Source organism: Hippopotamus amphibius, chromosome 14 (assembly GCF_030028045.1).
Source record: "Hippopotamus amphibius kiboko isolate mHipAmp2 chromosome 14, mHipAmp2.hap2, whole genome shotgun sequence".
Classification (NCBI taxonomy): Eukaryota; Metazoa; Chordata; class Mammalia; order Artiodactyla; family Hippopotamidae; genus Hippopotamus; species Hippopotamus amphibius.
In genome coordinates this window covers 48,126,818-48,147,092 of record NC_080199.1, presented here as the reverse complement: position 1 = coordinate 48,147,092, position 20,275 = coordinate 48,126,818, and the positions used below count along the sequence as shown (strand labels likewise).

At 37.3% G+C, this 20,275-nt stretch overlaps 1 protein-coding gene across 5 annotated transcripts in view; it reads right to left on the bottom strand.

Annotated features, from left to right (window-relative positions):
• The window catches only part of DIAPH3 (diaphanous related formin 3), a 485,817-nt gene that overhangs the window by 448,096 nt on the left and 17,446 nt on the right, over positions 1-20,275 (bottom strand). For 2 of the 5 annotated variants that reach the window (XM_057707610.1, XM_057707612.1), the window contains exons 2-3: positions 13,164-13,292; positions 5,937-5,969 (exon numbers count right to left, since the gene is read on the bottom strand). The exons of 1 other annotated variant lie outside the window; for it this stretch is intronic. Coding sequence is in view for 3 of the 4 variants with exons in the window: in XM_057707612.1 (XP_057563595.1) it covers positions 5,937-5,939 (3 nt within the window). In the remaining variant the exon portion in view is untranslated. The remainder of the gene's footprint in view (positions 1-5,936; positions 5,970-13,163; positions 13,293-20,275) is intronic. 2 more of the 5 variants (XM_057707607.1, XM_057707613.1) reach the window with 1 other exon arrangement.

Genomic DNA, 20,275 nt, shown 5'->3' with positions numbered 1-20,275 from the left:
GTCAGTGTTTTATAAAGTTAAACCACATGACTTGCCCTCCAAAATGAAAATATCTGTCCAAAAAAGAATTGTGCTCAAATATTCATAGCAGTTTTTTGCAACAGCCAAAAAGTGGAAACAACCCAAACTTATGAATATGTAAACCAACTTTAGTTGGTTTAGTTTACCAAACAAGGGAACACTACTGAGTAATAAAAAGAACCAATTTCTAATACACCCAATCACTAGATGAGTCTCAAAAGTATTATGCTTAGTAAAAGAAGCCAGACACAATGGCAAAATACAATGTGATGCCATTTATATGAAATCCTAGGAACTGAACTACTATATAGTTCTGAAAACTGATTAGTATTTTCCAAGAGCCAGGAAGGGGGAAGAGAATTGATGACAAAGGACAGAGGGAAATTTTCAAGGTGATGGAAATGTTTTATATCGTAACTGTAGTGTACACATGATTGTATACATTTGTCAAAATTCAGACTGCAATTCTAAAATTAACGCATTATATTATATGTAAATCATACCATAATTTTTAAAATATTTATCTATTTATTTATGAATTTTGGCAGTGCCAGGTCTTAGTTGTAGCACACAGGATCTTCGTTGCAGCATGCGGGATCTTTAGCTGTGGCATGTAGGATCTTTTAGTTGCGGCACACAGACTTTAGTTTCGGCATGTGGACTTCTTAAGTGCAGCATGCTTGCAGGATCTAGTTCCCTGATCAGGGATTGAACCCAGGCTCCCTACATTGGGAGCATGGAATCTTACCTACTGGACCAACAGGCAAATCCCTATACGTCAATTTTTAAAAGTGCATACTAATCACTAATACTGTGAATGCGTGGTTTACCAAGCATTTTGGTATATATTACTTAAATTAGCTCTTAAAAAAAAAATCCCTATAAGCAAGGGTGCCTAGGCTCCAAAGCTAAATGACCAATTCAAAGTCACAGAGCTAGTACATGGCAGAGCTGGCACCCTAACCCCGCTCCCCTACATCCGCCTACTGTAACAAACAGCAGACACCAACAGAGACCTCAGAACTTCCTCTAATTGCTGTACAAGACAACGTCTGTTTTGCTAGCTATAACCGTGGCCTATTTGGTGTCGTGAAGTCAATTTATTGGAATGAATCACCCTTCTTTTTTTGCATGGAATGGAAAGGAGTAAAAATAAGTAGAAAGGAAAGGAAAGAAAAAGATCAGAGTCCATTATGCTCAGAAACATTAAATATTGATTCTTAAAAAACTTCTGTTTCAACAGAGAGAATTTGTGTATGCGTGCTGGGCTACAAAATAAAGTGTATTTCTTACTGTGTGTCCTAGTCAAAAAAGCTTGAAAAGCATTGTTGCAGGCCACACAAGGGATTACAATAGTAACACAGGCTGCAACAAGATGAAAGCAGAGATGAAGATCAGCAGGAGGATGTTACTTTAGACAAATGGTTGTGAGGGACAAGGGAGAAAAAAAAGCAGGTCAAAAATAACCCCTATTCCACAAAAACACCCAGTGGACACTTTGATGGAAAACTAAGCATCATGACGTCCACATACAATTTCATCCAGCTTTTCACACTTGACACATACACACACCCCTCCCCCGCCACCACCCTCCCCCATCCCCTATCCTCCTCCCAATCATTTTGCCTCTACAAGGAAAGCTTTCTTTTCAACTCAGGTATAAACAATGGAGCACTGTAACTAAATGATTTTTTTTCCACCTTTATATTATCCTAGTGTCTTGGACAGCACTTTATACATAATGGATGTCCAGGTATTCCTAGAACGAATGTTGTTTAAAGTATATTAACTCCACCTAGGTATATTAACTCTGTCTGTATACTCAAGGCTACAGTAACACTTCATTCCTTTAACCCAAAAGTATCCTATGAAATTAAATTCTGATAGTAATTTAAGAAATAACCTTGAAATGTAAAGTACTTTTGCAGGCCTTTAACAAAGTGACCTAAAGAGATGGGTTCCTAACATTAATGTTTCCCAGGATATTTCGATTTAATGGTTTTAAAATACTGTTAAACGTATGACTACAGCAGACGCCATTCTTATACGCCTTCTCGCAAGTCCTGGCCAAAAAAGGCTATTCACGTTAGAAAGTTCTAAATTAAAAGCACACATGCAACGCATGTTGTAGGGATGGCAAACTTTAATTAGAAAACATATTGCTAGCACACATCAAAGCATCAGTGGCAAATGCTTCCCTGAGCTCTAACTCACCAGAAATAGTTTAAAAAGCCCTCAAAATATCCAGCTATCCTCTTCCTCCTCAAAGCTCTGCATTGATCTACAACACACATACCCTGTAAGGCTCAGCTGCAAATGTCAATCACACCACCCCTCTGTCCACATATTGGGAAATATTTTTAAAGGGGGTAAAAAGGGACAGATCTGAATGTAGCAGTTCAACATACTTTAGCTTAAATGAGACTCATCAAGACCCTATGAGGAAGGCAGAGAAGGTATAAAATTAGTCCTGCTTTACAGATAAGTGAACAATCCAATAATTGATCTGCTAAGGTCACAGAGCTTAGAAGTGGTGAAGTTCTGTCACCCAATGAGTCTTCTGATTCCAAATCCAATGCTCTTTCCACAGCGCATCAATCAACAATGACCAAGAAAGAACTCACCTGTCAGTGTCTCCTGTTCAAGACAGCTGTGCATATTCTCTGACCTCCACAACAATGGGCCAGCTACCTAAACTAGACTGCCTGCTCAATCTTTCCCTGGAAGGGGAGGATAACAAGGAATCCAGGACACTCGATCATATGCACATCTACGATGAAGGCAGGTCAAGGTAACAGTCAGAAATCCAGGCAGGTGGTCAGAATGGCTGACAGCAGGTCCTTGTCAAAGCTTCTCTACTCTGTGCAAAGGCAAGATTCCATCTCCAGAAAGCCTGACCAGCACCAAGCCAGGCCCAGATCCAAGGAAATCACAAAGTCAGACAGGTTATCAAAACCAAGACTCATTTTTTCATTCATTCAATAAATTCACGAAAATGTTTAACATGTGCCAGACAACATACTTGTAAGTATTAATAACAGCACATTGTCTTTGTCTTCAAAAAGGTTTAAACCAGTGAGAAAAACAGACCATAGACAATCATCAAAAAATCTCCAAATAATAAATGCTTTGGAGGGGGTGTAGAGAAAAGGAAACAGTCCTACACTGTTGACGGGAATATAAATTGGTACAACCATTATGGAGAACAGTATGGAGGTTCCTTAAATGACTAAATACAGAGCTGCCACATGATCCAGCAATCCCACTCCTGGGCATACAGCCAAAGAAAACCACAATTCGAAAAGATACACGCATCCCAATGTTCACTGCAGCACTATGTATAATAGCCAAGACATGGAAGCCACTTCAATGTCCATCAACAGAAGAATGGATAAAGAAGATGTGGTACATATATACAATGGAATATTACTCAGCCATAAAAAAGAACGAAATAATGCTATTTGCAGCAATATGGATGGACCTAGAGATTATCACACTAAGTGAAGTAAGTCAGACAAAGACAAATATCATATGACATCATTTATATATGAATCTAATTTAAAAATGATACAAATGAACTTGTTTATGAAACAGAAACCAACTCACCGATCTCGAAATCAAACTTATTGTTACTGAAGGGGAAATGTTGGGGGGAGTGATAAATTAGGAGATGGGAATTGACATATACACACTACTATATATAAAACAGATAACTAATAAGGACCTACTGTACAGCACAGGGAACTCTACTCAATATTCTGTAATAACCTATATGGGAAAAGAATCTGAAAAAGAATATATACACATATATGTATAACTGATTCACTTTGCCATACACCTGATATTAACACAACATTGTAAGTCAACTATACTGCAATAAAAATTAAAAAAAAAAAAAAGACGATAAATCATGTACTACTTTGATAAAAATATGCACAGGGCACTATGGTAAAACCCAAGAGTTCTGACCCTACCAAGCCCAAGGGCTAGGATAAGGGGAGAAGCGAGGAATGGAGGAAGGATGAGAGACAAAAAGTCTTCCCTGAGGAGGAACCCACTTACTAACGTAAGATCAGAGCACAGTGGCTTCCATAGCAGCCCACTAAAAGCCACTCCACAATATGACTCTGTTTCTAGAACTTGGGATACAGACTGTGGGTTGGCAAAGTACAAAGCAGAGTCAAAGGTAAGGGTAGGGGAATAGCATTCTATGTGATGATATTCTTGGCATATTTTACTTCCCCTGGGAAAAAAAATGCAGCATGCCCACAAAATACGAACAAACCTCAAGAATATCATCACATAGAATATTATTCAGCAACAGAAAGGAAGCACTGACACAGGCCACAACATGGATGAACCTTGAAAACATTATGCCAAGTAAAAGAATTCAGTCACAAAAGAGCACATATGACTCCATTTACATTAAACGTCCAGAAGAGGCAAATCTACAGACAGAAAGTAGACTGGCCATTGCCTAGCGCTGGCCAAGTTGTGAATAACACAGGATTGACTATTTACAGGTATGAGGTTTCTTTATGGGTCATGAAAATGTTCTAAAATTGATTGTGATGATGGTTTTACAAAGCTGCAAATATACTAAAAAAAAAAAACCACTGAACTGTCTGCTCTAAACGAGCTGAACTTCATGCTATCTGAATTATATCTCAATAATTTGTAAAACAAATATGCCACTGTAAATTCTCATAAAAATTCACACATAATAATAGCACATAGTTTTATTATCGGCCTTAAGAAGCCATTTGAAGGCTAAGTCAGCAGAGCAACTATACAGGTTTGGAGCTACTGGAACAAGATTCAAGCCACAGCTACCACACCAGCCAGCTGTGCACACCTAGGCTGCCTGAGGCCCAATGCACTCAGCACTAAAATAAGGACATCACCTACCCTGCAGGGCAAGAAGTCATACAGATAATATGCATAAGTGCTCAACATTACTACCATTTCTGAATATTATCCTATGAAAAAGAAATGTTATCCAGAAAAGTTTACACAAATATCCTTTTCTTTGATACTATACAGAGAAGTAAAACGTAGCATCTAATTTAATTTTCTAAATCGTGCATGTCCAGATCTATGCCTCATTCATCTTTGTATGCCCACCTGAACCACGTGCCTAAGATGGTACTTTGGATATCAGGGTGCTGAACACTTTTTGCATGCTCACTGTGTTCTAGACACTGCTTCATATTTGATATAAAGTGAAGCTGAATTCAAATCCTAATTATCAGAGTGCTGCACTTGGTCCTCTATACCATGCTTCTATATTTTTGGTGTTATGGTTTATCTGGGTCTTGTTGTTACTGTTATTGTTATTCTTAACCATTAACCAAGAGATACGTTCAAAAATATATTTCTCAGAAAAATTTATTTGAATATACAAGAATCTGTAATGGTGTTATAAAATGTTAAATACTTATAAGAAAGCTTATTATTTTCAACATGCAGAATATAGGACAAGGCATGCTTGGTTCCCTCATTTTTAAACAAAACTTTTTAAAAATATGTGCATGATATTTTAGTCTGGTTTACTTTAATTAGCAACTACATATTTTTGAAAAGCTGACATGCCTTTAGCTAATTTTTTGTGCCTCTTTTTGAAGTGTGTGATTCATCCCCAAAGAAAGAGAGCTGATTTGAATGATTCCAAGTTGACTAACAACTTGTGATTAAACAAAATTTTTAAACGAACATATTGACTAGTCCTTTTTACTATTTAAAAGCAACAATCTAATGCATTTCACCAGTTCTACCTCTTACTTTAGCACTATAAAAGGAGTCCATTTCCAAAACATGCAGTTTGTAGCAATTTCAAAGGTGTTAGTGCAGCACACCATCAACATTATGTGGTTAGTTAAGATTTACAACAAAGGAAACATCAAGGATAATCTTACCATATCATCCGTCAGTGTCTTAATATTTAAATGCTGCAAATGAAAGAAACCAATCATATCAGTAATTTATAACAGCTTTTTTAATTTTAGTTAATAGAGTACATCTAAAATTCTACAATACTAAGTTAAATGTAATTAAATTCTTGACAGTCTAATAAAAATGCATTATATATTGTTTTAATCACTTTCTCAAAAAGATAGACAAAAGCTACCCTGAATGTGATTGTCTCCTAAAAGTTCTTGACTTTGTAAACCTCACAAACTAGAAACCTCACTGAGGTACAATAAATACACCCTCCCAAATAATAGTATTAGTTACCATTAAGTATATAGTTTTAAAATGCAATGGATTTAAAGAAGATTTTCAGAAATTTTTTCAAATTATAAAACAGTGAAACTTTAAATCTGCCATTAGCATGCAGCATAATAGATAATGAAGTACTCTGCTGGCTTAATTAACTTAAACAATTCTAATAACGGAGAAGAGGGTACTGGAATGACTATTTGCATCTTTAACATCGGTTTGATTTATCACCAGTGGTGACAGTAGACACTTTTCAATTTCATTGCTACTTTCCTTGAGAACCCTTTTGCTGATTTCCTTGCTAGACAAACACAAGGCCACTTTAGAATGTGAATAAATTAGTTTCCTGCAAAGTGGAGTTCAAAAGCAAAATTAAGCATTTAGGGGGAAAAAACAATCCAAGTTTTATAAACTCTGGAGTTGGGGAAGATTGTGTATTCATGCAGCTGGAATCAATTTCCAGTTCCCCATCTTATTCATTATAGCATTAGACCTTTAAAAGGGCAGAGAAAGGGTCAAGCTAAATCAGGTCAGGTCTTACGTTAAGTATAAAAGGACACGTGTTTGCAATCATCATCTAATGGAATAAGTGGCACATAGATAAATTCAACATTTACTGACAGAATGAAATTTATCATTCATGTTTGTAACTAGAATTCACTTTTATGCTCATGAATCTACCTCAATGATGATCCAGGTTAAAAATTTGTATGATGTAAATCACTATCCCAGATTCATCTCCCTTTGAGAGAAGATATTCCTTCTTCTAGTACAGAAAAAACAGTAACTGGAGGCACCCAGCATGAGCTTTGTCTATATCAAAGACAATGAAGCTAGGTAAGTGACCACACCACTAAGTTCTGGATGGAACTGGCTGACCAGGAGACCACATATTCTGACCTTTTAATCACTACTAACTTCCGCAGTTGAAATTAACAAGTATGCACACCTGTGAGAGTGGGTGTGCTCCTGAGGCACTTAGGGCCACAGTCTCATTCCAGAGACCATGATTAGAATTAAACCCAAAGCCACATGGCTCCAGAGTTTGCAGAGAAAGAAGCAGAGGAAAGAATGTGTGGGGCTCCCTTCCTCTAACTGCCCACTATCTGTGTGCTTCCCCACAAGCAGAGACTTCGAGCCCACTGCATTTGGTTAACAACATAGCCCTCTTACTCTCCAACCAGAGGTATCACCCCAACTGCAACTCATATCACACCTGAAAGTTCATCTGTCAAGAAGAAAGGAATTGAGCCAACTTCTGACAAAACAGCATTCTAAGTGGCCTAATGCTTGAAAAGTAAGCCTAATGAAAAAGTACCACACTGAAATCCTATTTGGAATAGTATGCCACAATAAAGTGAAAAAATGTACTTACACAAATATAATATTGCAAAATGCCAGTTAGAGTTGCCTGAGGAAAATGCCATAAAATGATGTTAAAGAAGAGAGAAGAAAAAATGAAAGCAAACAATTTTAAGAGAAATGAGACTAGGGCCTATGCAAGATTTATGAACTAAAAACTGCACAGAAGATACAGAATGTATTGTACAGAAACTGTAGGAAATGTAGGTTATATGATGTAAAATTCAGAAGATGTAAATAACCAAGAGGAACATTTCTATTTACCTTCAAAAGCGTAAACTAGGACAGCCTCTTAAATTAGAGTAGTTGCTCTTGAGTACAAACAAGACACAAAGATTCATTTTTTTGGTCATAGTTTTTTGTTGTTGTTGTTTCTTTGATTTCTTTTTAATATCCTTAAACTATTTCTTTGAGGGTCTAGCAACTCAATTTGTTAACTGCTTGGCCCGTTTTTTAAAAACTATACAGGCACATATGTAAGTCCAATTACAAACTATATTACACACACTCTTTCACAAAAAAAGAACATGTGATGAATTACAATAGAATTATAATGCTTACACAGAAAAATAAGAAAACTCAAAGGGATGTAAGGTGGGAAGTTTAACAGTCTGAGAGACAAGCAAGAAGCTAAGGTCAGGTTCACTATTCCTTCTCTTCTGGAAAACATTTATCTGTCAGTTCTCACCACCAGCAAGAGAAGCCAATAGGGCAAGATGACAGCAAATTCAAGGGCAAGATGATAGCAAATTCAAGGGCCCATGACAGCACTACAGATGTTGACTAACAGAGTAAACAGTTGGAAAACTCATCTAAAAATGTTGGTTTCTATATCAAAACTACAATGTTTCACTTCAAGATTCAGCTTTCACTTTAAATGACACATTAGACCATCTTGACTTAATTGATATTTATAGGACATTCCATCCAAAGATGCCAGAATACACTTTCTTCTCAAGTGCACACGGAACATTTTCCAGGATGGACCACATCTTGAGTCACAAATCAAGCCTCGGTAAATTCAAGAAAACTAAAATCATATCAAGCATCTTCTCTGACCACAATGCCATGAGACTAGATATCAATAACAGGAAAAAAACTGTAAAGATTACAAACACATGGAGACTAAACAATACACTATTAAACAACCAAGAAATCACTAAAGATATCAAAAAGGAAATCAAAAAATATCTAGAAACAAATGACAAAACACAACAACCCAAAACCTATGGGACGCAGCAAAAGCAGTTCTAAGAGGGAAGTTTATAGCAATACAGTCCTACCTCAAGAAACAAGAAAAATATTGAATAAATAACCTAACCTTACACCTAAAACAATTAGAGAAAGAAGAACAAAGACTCAAAGTGGGCAGAAGGAAAGAAATCATAAAGATCAGATCAGAGATAAATGAAAAAGAAATGAAGGAAACAATAGCAAAGATCAATGAAACTAAAAGCTGGCTCTTTGAGAAGATAAACAAAATTGATAAACCATTAGCCAGACTCATGAGGAAAAAAAGGGAGAAGACGCAGATCAACAGAATTAGAAATGAAAAAGGAGAAGTAACAACTGACACCACAAAAATACAAAAGATCATGAGAGACTACTAAAAGCAACTATATGCCAATCAATTGGATAACCTGGAAGAAATGGATACATTCTTAGAAAAGTACAATCTTCCAAGACTGAACCAGGAAGAAACAGAAACTATGAACAGACCAATCACGAGTATGGAAATTGAGACTGTGATTAAAAATCTCCCAACAAACAAAAGCCCAGGGCCAGATGGCTTAACAGGTGAATTCTATCAAACATTTAGAGAAGAGCTAACACCTATCCTTCTCAAATTCTTCCAAAATACAGCAGAAGCAGGAACACTCCCAAATGCATTCTATGAGACCACCATCACCCTGATACCAAAACCAGGCAAAGATGTCACAAAAAAAGACAATTACAGGCCAATATCACTGATGAATATAGAAGCAAAAATCCTCAACAAAATATACTAGCTAACAGAATCCAACAGCACATTAAAAAGATCATACACCATGATCAAGTGGGGTTTATCCCTGGAATGCAAGGATTCTTCAATATACCCAAATTAATCAATGTGATACATCATATCAACAAACAGAAGGATAAAAACCATATGATCATCTCAATAGATGCAGAAAAAGCTTTTGACAAAATTAAACATCGATTTATGATAAAAACTCTCCAGAAAATGGGCATAGAAGGAAATTACCTCAACATAATAAAAGCCATATATGAGAAACCAAAAGCCAACATCGTTCTAAATGGTGAAAGACTGAAAGCATTCCCTCTAAGAACAGGAACAAGACAAGGGTGCCCACTCTCGCCGCTATTATTCAACATTGTTTTGGAAGTTTTAGCCAGAGCAATCAGAGAAGACAAGGAAATAAAAGGAATACAAATTTCACAAGAAGGAGTAAAATTCTCACTCTTTTTAGAGGACATGATATTATACATAGAAAACCTGAAACACTCTACCAGAAAACTGTTAGCACTAATTGATGAATTTAGTAAAGTAGCAGGATATAAAATTAATGAGCAGAAATCTCTTGCATTCCTATACACTAACAACGAAAGAGCAGGAAGAGAAATTAAGGGAACTCTCCCATTTACCACTGCAACAAAAAGAATAAAATACCTAGGAATAAACCTGCCTAAGGAGGCAAAAGATCTGTATGCAGAAAACTATAAGACACTGCTGAAAGAAATCAAACACAATACAAACACATGGAGGGACATACCATGTTCTTAGATTGGAAGAATCCACATTGTGAAAATGACAGTACTACCCAAAGTAATTTACAGATTCAACGCAATCCCTATCAAATTACCAACGGCATTTTTCACAGAACTAGAACAAGAAATCTTACAATTTGTATGGAAACGCAAAAGATCCCAAAGAGCCAAAGCAATCTTGAGAAGGAAAAATGGAGTTGGTGGAATTAGGCTTCCTGACTTCAAACTATACTATAAGGCCACAGTGATGAGGACAGTATGGTACTGGCACAAAAATAGAAAGGGAGATCAATGGAATAGAATAGAGAACTCAGAGGTAAACCCACACACATATGGGCACTGTATCTTTGACAAAGGAGGCAAGAATATACAATGGAAAAAAGACAGCCTCTTCCATAAGTGGTGCTGGGAAAATTGGACAGCAACATGTAAAAGAATGAAATTAGAACACTTCCTAACACTATACACAAAAATAAACTCAAAATGGATTAAAGACCTAAATGGAAGGCCAGACACTATAAAATTCCTAGAGGAAAACATAAGCAGAACACTCTATGACATCCATCAAAGCAAGATCCTTTTTGACCCACCTCCTAAAATAATGGAAATCAAATCAAGAATAAACAAATGGGACCTAATGAAACTTAAAAGCTTTTGCACAGTGAAAGAAACCATAAACAAGACAAGAAGAGAACCCTCAGAATGGGAGAAAATACTCACCAACGAAGCAACAGACAAAGGATTAATCTCCAAAATACACGAGCAGCTCATGCAGCTTAATACCAAAAAAGCAAATAACCCAATCCACAAATGGACAGAAGACCTAAATAGACATTTCTCCAAAGAAGACATACAGATGGCCAACAAACACATGAAAAGATGCTCCACATCACTAATCATTAGAGAAATGCAAGTCAAAGCCACAATGAGGTATCACCTCACACCAGTCAGAATGGCCATCATCAAAACATCTAGAAACAATAAATGCTGGAGAGGGTGTGGAGAAAAGGGAACTCTCCTGCACTGTTGGTGGGTATGTAAGTTGGTACAGCCACTATGGAAAACAGTTTGGAGGTTCCTTAAAAAACTAAAAATAGAATTACCATATGATCCAGTAATCCCACTCCTGGGCATATACCCAGAGAAAACCATAATCCAAAAAGAAACATGTACCATAATGTTTATTGCAGCACTATTTACAATAGCCAGGACATGGAAGCAACCTAAATGCCCATCAATAGATGAATGGATACAGAAGATGTGGCACATATATACAATGGAATATTACTCAGCCATAAAAAAGAATGAAATGGAGCTGTATTTAATGAGGTGGATAGACCTAGAGTCTGTCATCCAGAGTGAAGTAAGCCAGAAAGAGAAAAACAAATACTGTATGCTAACTCATATATACGGAATCTTAAAAAAAAAAAATGGTATTGATGAACCCATTGACAGGGCAAGAATAAGGATGCAGATGCAGAGAATGGACTGGAGGACACGGGTTTGAAGGGCCGGAGGCGGGGCGATGGGGAAGCTAAGGTGAAGTGAGAGAGTAGCATAGACATATATACACTACTAAATGTAAAACAGATAGCTAGTGGGAAGTTGCTGTATAACAAAGGGAGATCAATTCGATGATGGGTGATGCCTTAGAGGGCCAGGACAGGGAGAGCAGGAGGGCGTCGCAGGACGGAGGGGATATGGAGATATATGTATAAATACAGCTGATTCACTTTGGTGTACCTCAAAAGCTGGTACAAGAGTGTAAAACAATTTATTCCAATAAAGAGCTTAAAAAAAAAAAAGATTCAGCTTTCAGAAAATAGAGATTATATAGCTATTTGTCTACCCACATGCAATCTGAAAGAAACTACTATAGACAAGCTAGCATTAAATAATTTGAGTAGATCTAAGCGTGAGAAATTTCCCCTAAAAACTTAAATGTTTAATCACAGACCATTTCAAATATGACTGGGAAAAAAAAGATTAATATTTAGTGGAAAAAAGGTTAAATCAAGTGGTATCCTTTTGTAGGATCTTTGAATGCTAATATTAATTCAAGTTTATAATAAAGTTTACATTATCACAAAATCCTACCTGTTTGCATTACAGACTTCTAAAAAGTGAAGGGAGAGGGAGGAGAGAATGAATGACATAAAATCCTCAGATAACTCTGTGGGGTTTTGGCCTTGCTTTTGTAGATAGAAAACTACAAGGGTGACATCCTTAATTTTAAAAAGAAAAATTAACAATTACAAAAAAATCATTGCTTTTATACTAGTACTTGAAGTACTGTTTAAATGTCTGGTTAACCAAGACACTTTAAAAAATGAAGAAGTATTTCTGTTTTATAGCTACCAGTATGCTCTTTACTATATCATCTAATTGAGGAAAACAGGAACTGCCCACATCAATCCAGTTTATAAGCAGAATTTGCTGACATCCACACCAAGAAGGAAACAGAAACATAAAACCACTATTAAATGGAATCAAATAGGAAAACTTTAAAAAATAACAACCTGATAGCAACATTAGGGTTATATTTGCCCCCGGGGTTAAAAGCATACAAGTTTAGACATATTAAAACATTTACACCTAGATGTGACTTTATGACCTTTAGGTTACATTAACTGGCCTAAGATTCTACAGTTGTCAATGCTTTAGGACAATGGGATAGAATAAAAGTGGTGATGATATCAAAATGTAAACAACTCTGAACACAGGACTGCTGATAATTGGTTAGGGTGTGGTACTAAAGCACACTGGGGCTATGTGCCAAAGCCAAACCTCACCCTTCTTCCTGTGGTCCCGTATTTCTCAAACTGCCAATTCTACTTCTCCGTAAAAGGAAAAGTAGCTCTGCATACAGACAGGTTTTCTGCTAATGACAGTTCCTAGGATGACTGGTCAAGAGGATCACTCTAGAATTGAAAGAGAGAACAGTCTTTATAGATTTTTCTTCCAAAGAACATAGAATCAAAATGCAGGGGGGTGGATAGAAACACAGAACATAGGCTTCTATATTTCCATTTAAGCAGGCGTCAAAACCTTTATTGAAGACAGTACATGCTGTCAAAAAACAGATCTAGAGCTTTCAGAGCACTGTGCAAAATGCTGTCAATATCAAGAGGTATGAAGAACAGTCCTTACCCCACCAACTTAGCTGACAAGTAACAGAGGCCAAATAAATTATATATTACAAGGTAACATACAAACCCCTGAGGTTCACATGTAATGAAAAAAAAGATTCCAAACTGTAACCCAAGATTTTTAGCAAATTTTACATATTCTTTCATTGGTTGGCACATGTGGATTAGCAGGGATCAAATTCTCTGTCTGCTGATATCCTTAGACACGTGAAGGCCCACCAGGCATCAAACTAGCAGGCTCAGATCACTGTCAACAGAGCCAATACACAGTAATATCTTAGAATAATCCTTAGCTGTTGCAATTTAATTCTATTAAGTTTACACCACTTAACCAGGTCATTACGAGAAATTACCAACAAGAGGAAAAATTAAGATTAAAGCCTCTGAACGCAAGCGACTCAGACCCAAATCTCATAAAATAGACCCTCCAGACCAGCTGGTTTTCAGCTTGTTAGTGTGCACAAGAAACACACCAAGACTTTCTTTGTAAAAGTAGATGACAGAGCCTCAGCTTCCCAAGATCCTGGTGCAGTAGGTGTAAGGTGAGGTTTAGGAACCTGCACACTTAAGGGGCCGGAGGGCACTGTTGCTGCAGCGAGCTGGGACCACATTTCACCACTATCGGCATTAAACATCCTCTGGGCTGCACACAGACCAACGTCTGCCACGTGCCTCATTTAAAATCCCTGTTCATGAAACAAATGAAAAAATGGGTGCAGAAAAGAAGCACAGAAGATTTCAAAGAACTGAGAGACAGGGAGCTGGAATGGTTGGGACAAGCTTTACTGCCCTGAAGTGACAGGCACCAATTAGCACTGATTTAAGAGAATTCAACAATCTTTGGGTGTAGGAGGAATTTCCAACTGTATCATTTAATTCAAATGCTTAGTCTCTCTCTAAGGTACGATAATTCAATCTCATAAGCATATATGTAGTACCTAAGTATCAAAGATTGTTCACGATATCAAACCTCAACATGACACTATTTGCTTGAAAAGATGGGTGACAGGTTCTGACCAACAGAGCAAAGTTACACCTTAAGGGAAAAGGGCCAGGCTCAGTCCTCTCTTAATCATAATCTGTTTAATCATAATCATAATCTGCTCAAAGTTTTGTTTTACAGTCCAGATTACTCCCTTCCACTAATACACTTATGAATATGTATTTTAATCTAGTAACATTTCTGGGCCACACATCTGTCTTTATTTTAATATCAATGCCAATTATAAAGATTGTAGAAATGTGAAATAATACTACTAGCAACCGTGACACTAAACACACCTATGGATGGATCTAAGGGTTATCTCCCCAGAAAACACACGACACACCTAGCTGTGAAAATACTGTTCTTCAAGGGCTCCAGATTTAACATCTCAGAAGGGTCCAAAAATAACACCGAAGCTTTCCCAGCACTGAGGACAAGAGTAGAACTGGCTCTTTGATACTATAAAGTAATAAAGCTTTTAAGTTGCCTCGTTCTTCATGTGGTCATTTTTTTAGTCTGAGGTGGAGAAAAGTGAGAGAGATGTTAGGAACAGGTGAGAATCAGAAAAAGCTCACCAGCATCTTTAATCTGTTCATTTACTCAAAACTGTAATCCAGCCCATTTTAGGATGATAAACACCTGTCCACTGCCCTTTATCCAAGGCTTCTGCACTCTCACCCTCCAAGAATCCAGACCTGCCTTCTCCATAACTCCTTCTTTGTGAAAGACCAGCTTTCAGGAGGAGGCATCATTCAACCATTTACAGACATGAAAAGATTCATTTCTAAGAGGGCATAAGGTTTTCAAAAGGATCAAGAGTCTGCCACACAATTGCTAGAAAACAACCACCTCTCCAGAAAAACCAATTTTCAAATTGCTAGTTGGAACTCTCACCTGGATTACACATTACAGAGGCTGAACACCTAACGAGTCATTTTTTATTCTAGCAGAACTCTAGTGTTCCTTTTCCTTCAAAGGGAAAACATAATAACTAATCCTAGTAATACAGCTTTCATATCTATTTTAAGATATTCTCTTCAGCTGTTCCAGTTTCTTTCACCTAAACTATCAGGTCAAAAACTCTTCTCCAATGGGTCCAGGAAAAGACAATTTAAATCTCTGAACCCCTTTACAAGTAGGTCTGGTTCTAGGTCATGAGAACCCAAAAGCTTTCTCATCATCTGGAGAAGGCTAAAAAGTAAGGTGTTAGCTGCAGAAAGATTTTAAATGGTCCCAGAGCTTCCAGAATCACTTTGAAACTTATCCAACTACTAGGTTATTTCTGAGAGTGTTTCAGCCTCTTAGATGTCATGTCCAACATACAAATTTAGACTGGATATTCCTGAAGCTCATACAGTAACACACATCACTGCACCTATGTTTGAGAAGGATTTTATTTGTTTACATTCTGGCATCACCATTAAAAAAATAAATTTGGTTAAACCTCCTTACAGAACAATTTGGTAAAACAAATCCTAGTTCAACCTAGTAATTCTACTAGTAATTACTCTTTAACCTAGTAATTCTGTTTCTAGAATCTATAGTTAGGAAATAAGAAGCACAATCAAGTATTCTTATACACAAACACTACAGTTATTTTAAACAGCCAGAATTGTAATCAACCTAGAACTTCCCAGAATATGAGAAATTACAGTCCTGCCATAGGGAAAATGCTTACAATATAATGTTATATGAAACAAAGTTGTATTTAAAACTGAATTTGCAATGTAATTCTAACTTCATTAATACACACCTTTATGGAAAAAAAATCAGACAGGAACCATTGTTAATTTTATATATCTGGATTGTGGATTTGGAACATTTTTTTTTACACTTTTCTGTATTTTCTCAGTTGTCTGGAATTAACATTTTTTTTTATAATGAGAAAAAAATTTTTAATTACTATGGATAATACTTTTCACACCAAGCAGAAAATATAGATTAGTTCCTTTTCAAATAAAAATGTATGTATGAGACAGTAAAAGTAAAAATAAAAATATAAAAAATCTAATAAATACTCTGAACAGAGACTTTTTAATAGGCTCAGTTTTTTGATGTAATTTCCAATTATGTCAGAATACATTATGCACATTATTCATTGTTTTCCAAACCACATATATAAATTAACCAATCTCAAAAGGCTCCTTGGTTTCGTGAATTATTGATGTTGTCACCTGCTAGAGACTTAATTCCAAGAAAAATGTACGAAATCACTACATTACAAGCACAAATCCTTTTGACACAAATTCAATTTCTGTGGCAACAATAATATATTGACTTAGCTTTATTTTTCTATTTTATGACACTTATTAATGTCAGAAATAAAAGAAATCTATCATTTTTCCTTATTGTAAATGTAAACGATCTCATGCCATCTTGAGAAAGCTAAGGTAAATACCACTCACTTGATAAGCCCTTAATGAAGACATGATACCAAAGTATAAGAAATAAGACATGATTTTTCAAGTAAGACCTAGTCTCATAATCCTTTTTTTTTCTAATACACAATACAATTAAGCTGCCAACCTGCGCAAGACACTACATTAAATATAAAGAGGATCCAGTGCTCTGCCCTTATGAGCTTACAACCAAAGGAACAGCAAGACAAGTAAGTGAATAACCAAAATGCAAGACAATGGGATAAGCACCATAACAGAGATATTTAATGCTGACAGGGTGAGTCTCTATCTGCTAATTATATGTGCATAAATACTTGCTAATTAACATGCAAACATTACAGCAATTATCTAAAACTAAACTTGAATTAAGTTTAAGCCATGATTTAAGTAAAATTGGTAGTACAGAATTTGTCCTTACACAATGAGAGACTCCTAAAACATTCATTCATTCATTCAACAAATATTTATTAAACATTATTACCTTATTGGCAAGGGATTCATCAGTAAATAAATAAAGATTCCTGTCCTAAAGAAGCTTACTTTCTATTGGGGAAACAGACAACAAACACAATAAATAAATTACAGAGGATGTTAGAAGGTGAGGAGAGCTCTGCTAAAAATAAGAAGTAGCAAAGTTAAGTCAGGCCCAGAAAGCAGGGTGGGAGGATTTTGCAGGCTGCAATTTTAAATGTGGGAATTGGGGTGGGCATAAGTCTGAATGGGAAGGTGGCATCTGAACAGATGGAAGTGGACTAAGGGGGTAGCTATGTGGATAATGGGGGGAGTGTTTCAGATAAAAAAGCAGCCAGGACAAAGGCCATTAGGAAACAGCATGCCTAGTGTTCAAGGCAGGAGGGAGACAGCATGGCTACAACAATATGAAACCAGTCAGAGAAGAGGCAGATCTGTCCCAGGCCATCTTAAGGACATGGGCTTTTATTCTTCTAACAGAATAGTCACAAATGTTTAAGCATAAAAACACGTCATAGATTTTTTGGTGATGGCCATTCTGACTGGTGTGAGGTGATACCTCATTGTGGTTTTGATTTGCATTTCTCTAATGATTAGTGATGTTGAGCATCTTTTCATGTGTTTGTTGGCCATCTGTGTGTTTTCCTTGGAAAAATGTCTATTTAGGTCTTCCACCCATTTTTGGAGTGGGTTGTTTGTTTTTTTGATATTGAGCTGCATGAGCTGCTTCTGTATTTTGGAGATTAATCCTTTGTCAGTTGCTTCATTTACAAATATCTTCTCCCATTCTGAGGGTTGTCTTTTTGTCTTGTTTATGGTTTCCTTTGCTGTGCAAAAGCGTTTAAGTTTAATTAGGTCCCATTTGTTTATTGTTTTTATTTCCATTATTGTGGGAGGAGGGTCAAGAAGGATCTTGCTATGATTTATGTCATAGAGTAGAATATTACTCAGCTATAAATAGGGATGAAATTGAGCTATTTGTAGTGAGGTGGATGGACCTAGAGTCTGTCATACAGAGTGAAGTCAGCCAGAAAGAGAAAAACAAATACCATATGCTAACACATATTTATGGAATCCAGAAAAATGGTACTGATGAACCTAGTGGCAGGGTAGTAATAGAGATGCAGACGTAGTGAACGGACTTGAGGACACCAGAGGGAGGGGAAGCTGGGATGTAGTGAGAGAGTAGCATCGACATACACACTACCAAATGTGAAATAAGTGGCTAGTGGGAAGCTACTACAGAGCACAGGGAGACCAGCTTGATGTTTTGTGAAGACTTAAAGGGGTGGGATAGGGAGGTTGGGAGGGAGGCTCAAGAGGGAGGGGATATGGGGACATATGCATACATGTGGCTCTTTCACTTTGTTGTACAACAGAAACTGAGAGAATACTGTAAAGCAATTATACTCCAATAAAGGTAAAAAAAAAAAACATGTTATAAGTAATCAACTTAAATAGTAAATAACTGTTGAATCCACTTTGCCAGCAGCTCTGCTTTGCTGGGTGTCATTGCATTGGACCACCCTCCTTTCAGGTGCTGGGGCCCTCTCACATGCTGTCATTTTTCTTTGGTGCTGAGAACTCCAAGCAGTGGCAGCTTCCCAACACCATCCCTACAGCCAGCATGCTGCCTGGGCTCAGGAGACTGACCGCTAAAAATAATATAAGATGTGAGTAAGCAAACAGACTGAGTAGGTATTGCACATATAAATTTACAGCAAGGGTGAGTGAACCCTTAATAGCAACAAGAAATGATGATCCCACCTCTGTTGCCCATAGCTCTTTTGTTTACAGCTCCCTTGGGTCAGTGATCACTGTCTTGCAGATTGTATATATCTCTTTTTTTCTCTTTTCCTTTTTTTAAACGTGACAGGAACTTTGTTTCCCTCATCTTTGAACTCTTAGTGTGGGGAACATTTTACGCCAGTGGTTTTCATTCTGAATACGAGAATCACCTGAAGAGTTTTTGTTTTCTTTTCATGCCTGAGTAATATTCCAAACCAACTGAATCAAAATACCCAAAGAGAGGGCCTGCCATAAGTACTTGAGCTCCCCGCTAGGTGACTCTAACATACAACCAGAGCTAGAAACCACTAAACTGGGCAAACTATTATGAACTCAGTCTTCCAGTGCCTAGCATCAAGGAATCTCCAAAGACCCACACGTGCAGATATGGCAGACACCTGTTGGTTTATGTGTCTCGAGCACACAATCCCTTCTCTACATCATAAAGGTGGGACCAGCAGTCTTCCCTGTTCTTTGTGAGCCAGCCCTGCCACAGCTGATGTCAGCAGAGCTCAAGCAAAGCCAATCAAATCCTCACTCTCCCAGAAATCTGGACTTGGGATTCAGAGATGAGAATCAGGACCAAGAGTATACATGTATACCTGGAACTGTGAGGCTCTGGGATTGGCTGTGTGAAAATCAAAGCAGAAGCAACACAATGCAGAGATACAACAGTGGAGCAAATGCCTCGTAAGAAGCAACACCAGACTGTATGATCCCAGAAAAGGGAATGAGAGAAGCTGCCAGCTTTCAGTTCTCAGCTCCAATCCAAATGAGGACCAGCTAAATGTACTGTGCTTGACCCCAGGAAGAAGCCCCGTGCATCTTTACAATTGGCCTTTCTACACTTAAACTAGATAGTGCATGTTCCTTTGAGCCAAAAAAGGCCTTGACTGAGACAGAACCCAAGATTGCAAAACGGATGCCTCGGTACCCATATAATACAGCCCACCTCCTCACCATTATCACTGCCACTAACTGAGCATTACTGTAACCACTAATACACCCAACAATCTTACAAATAGTGACCAGGAAACTGAGTGTCACAAAAGTGATCTGCCAGAGCAGGTGAGTGGCCAGGCTGGGAATGGAACCTTAATCACTGTGACCCC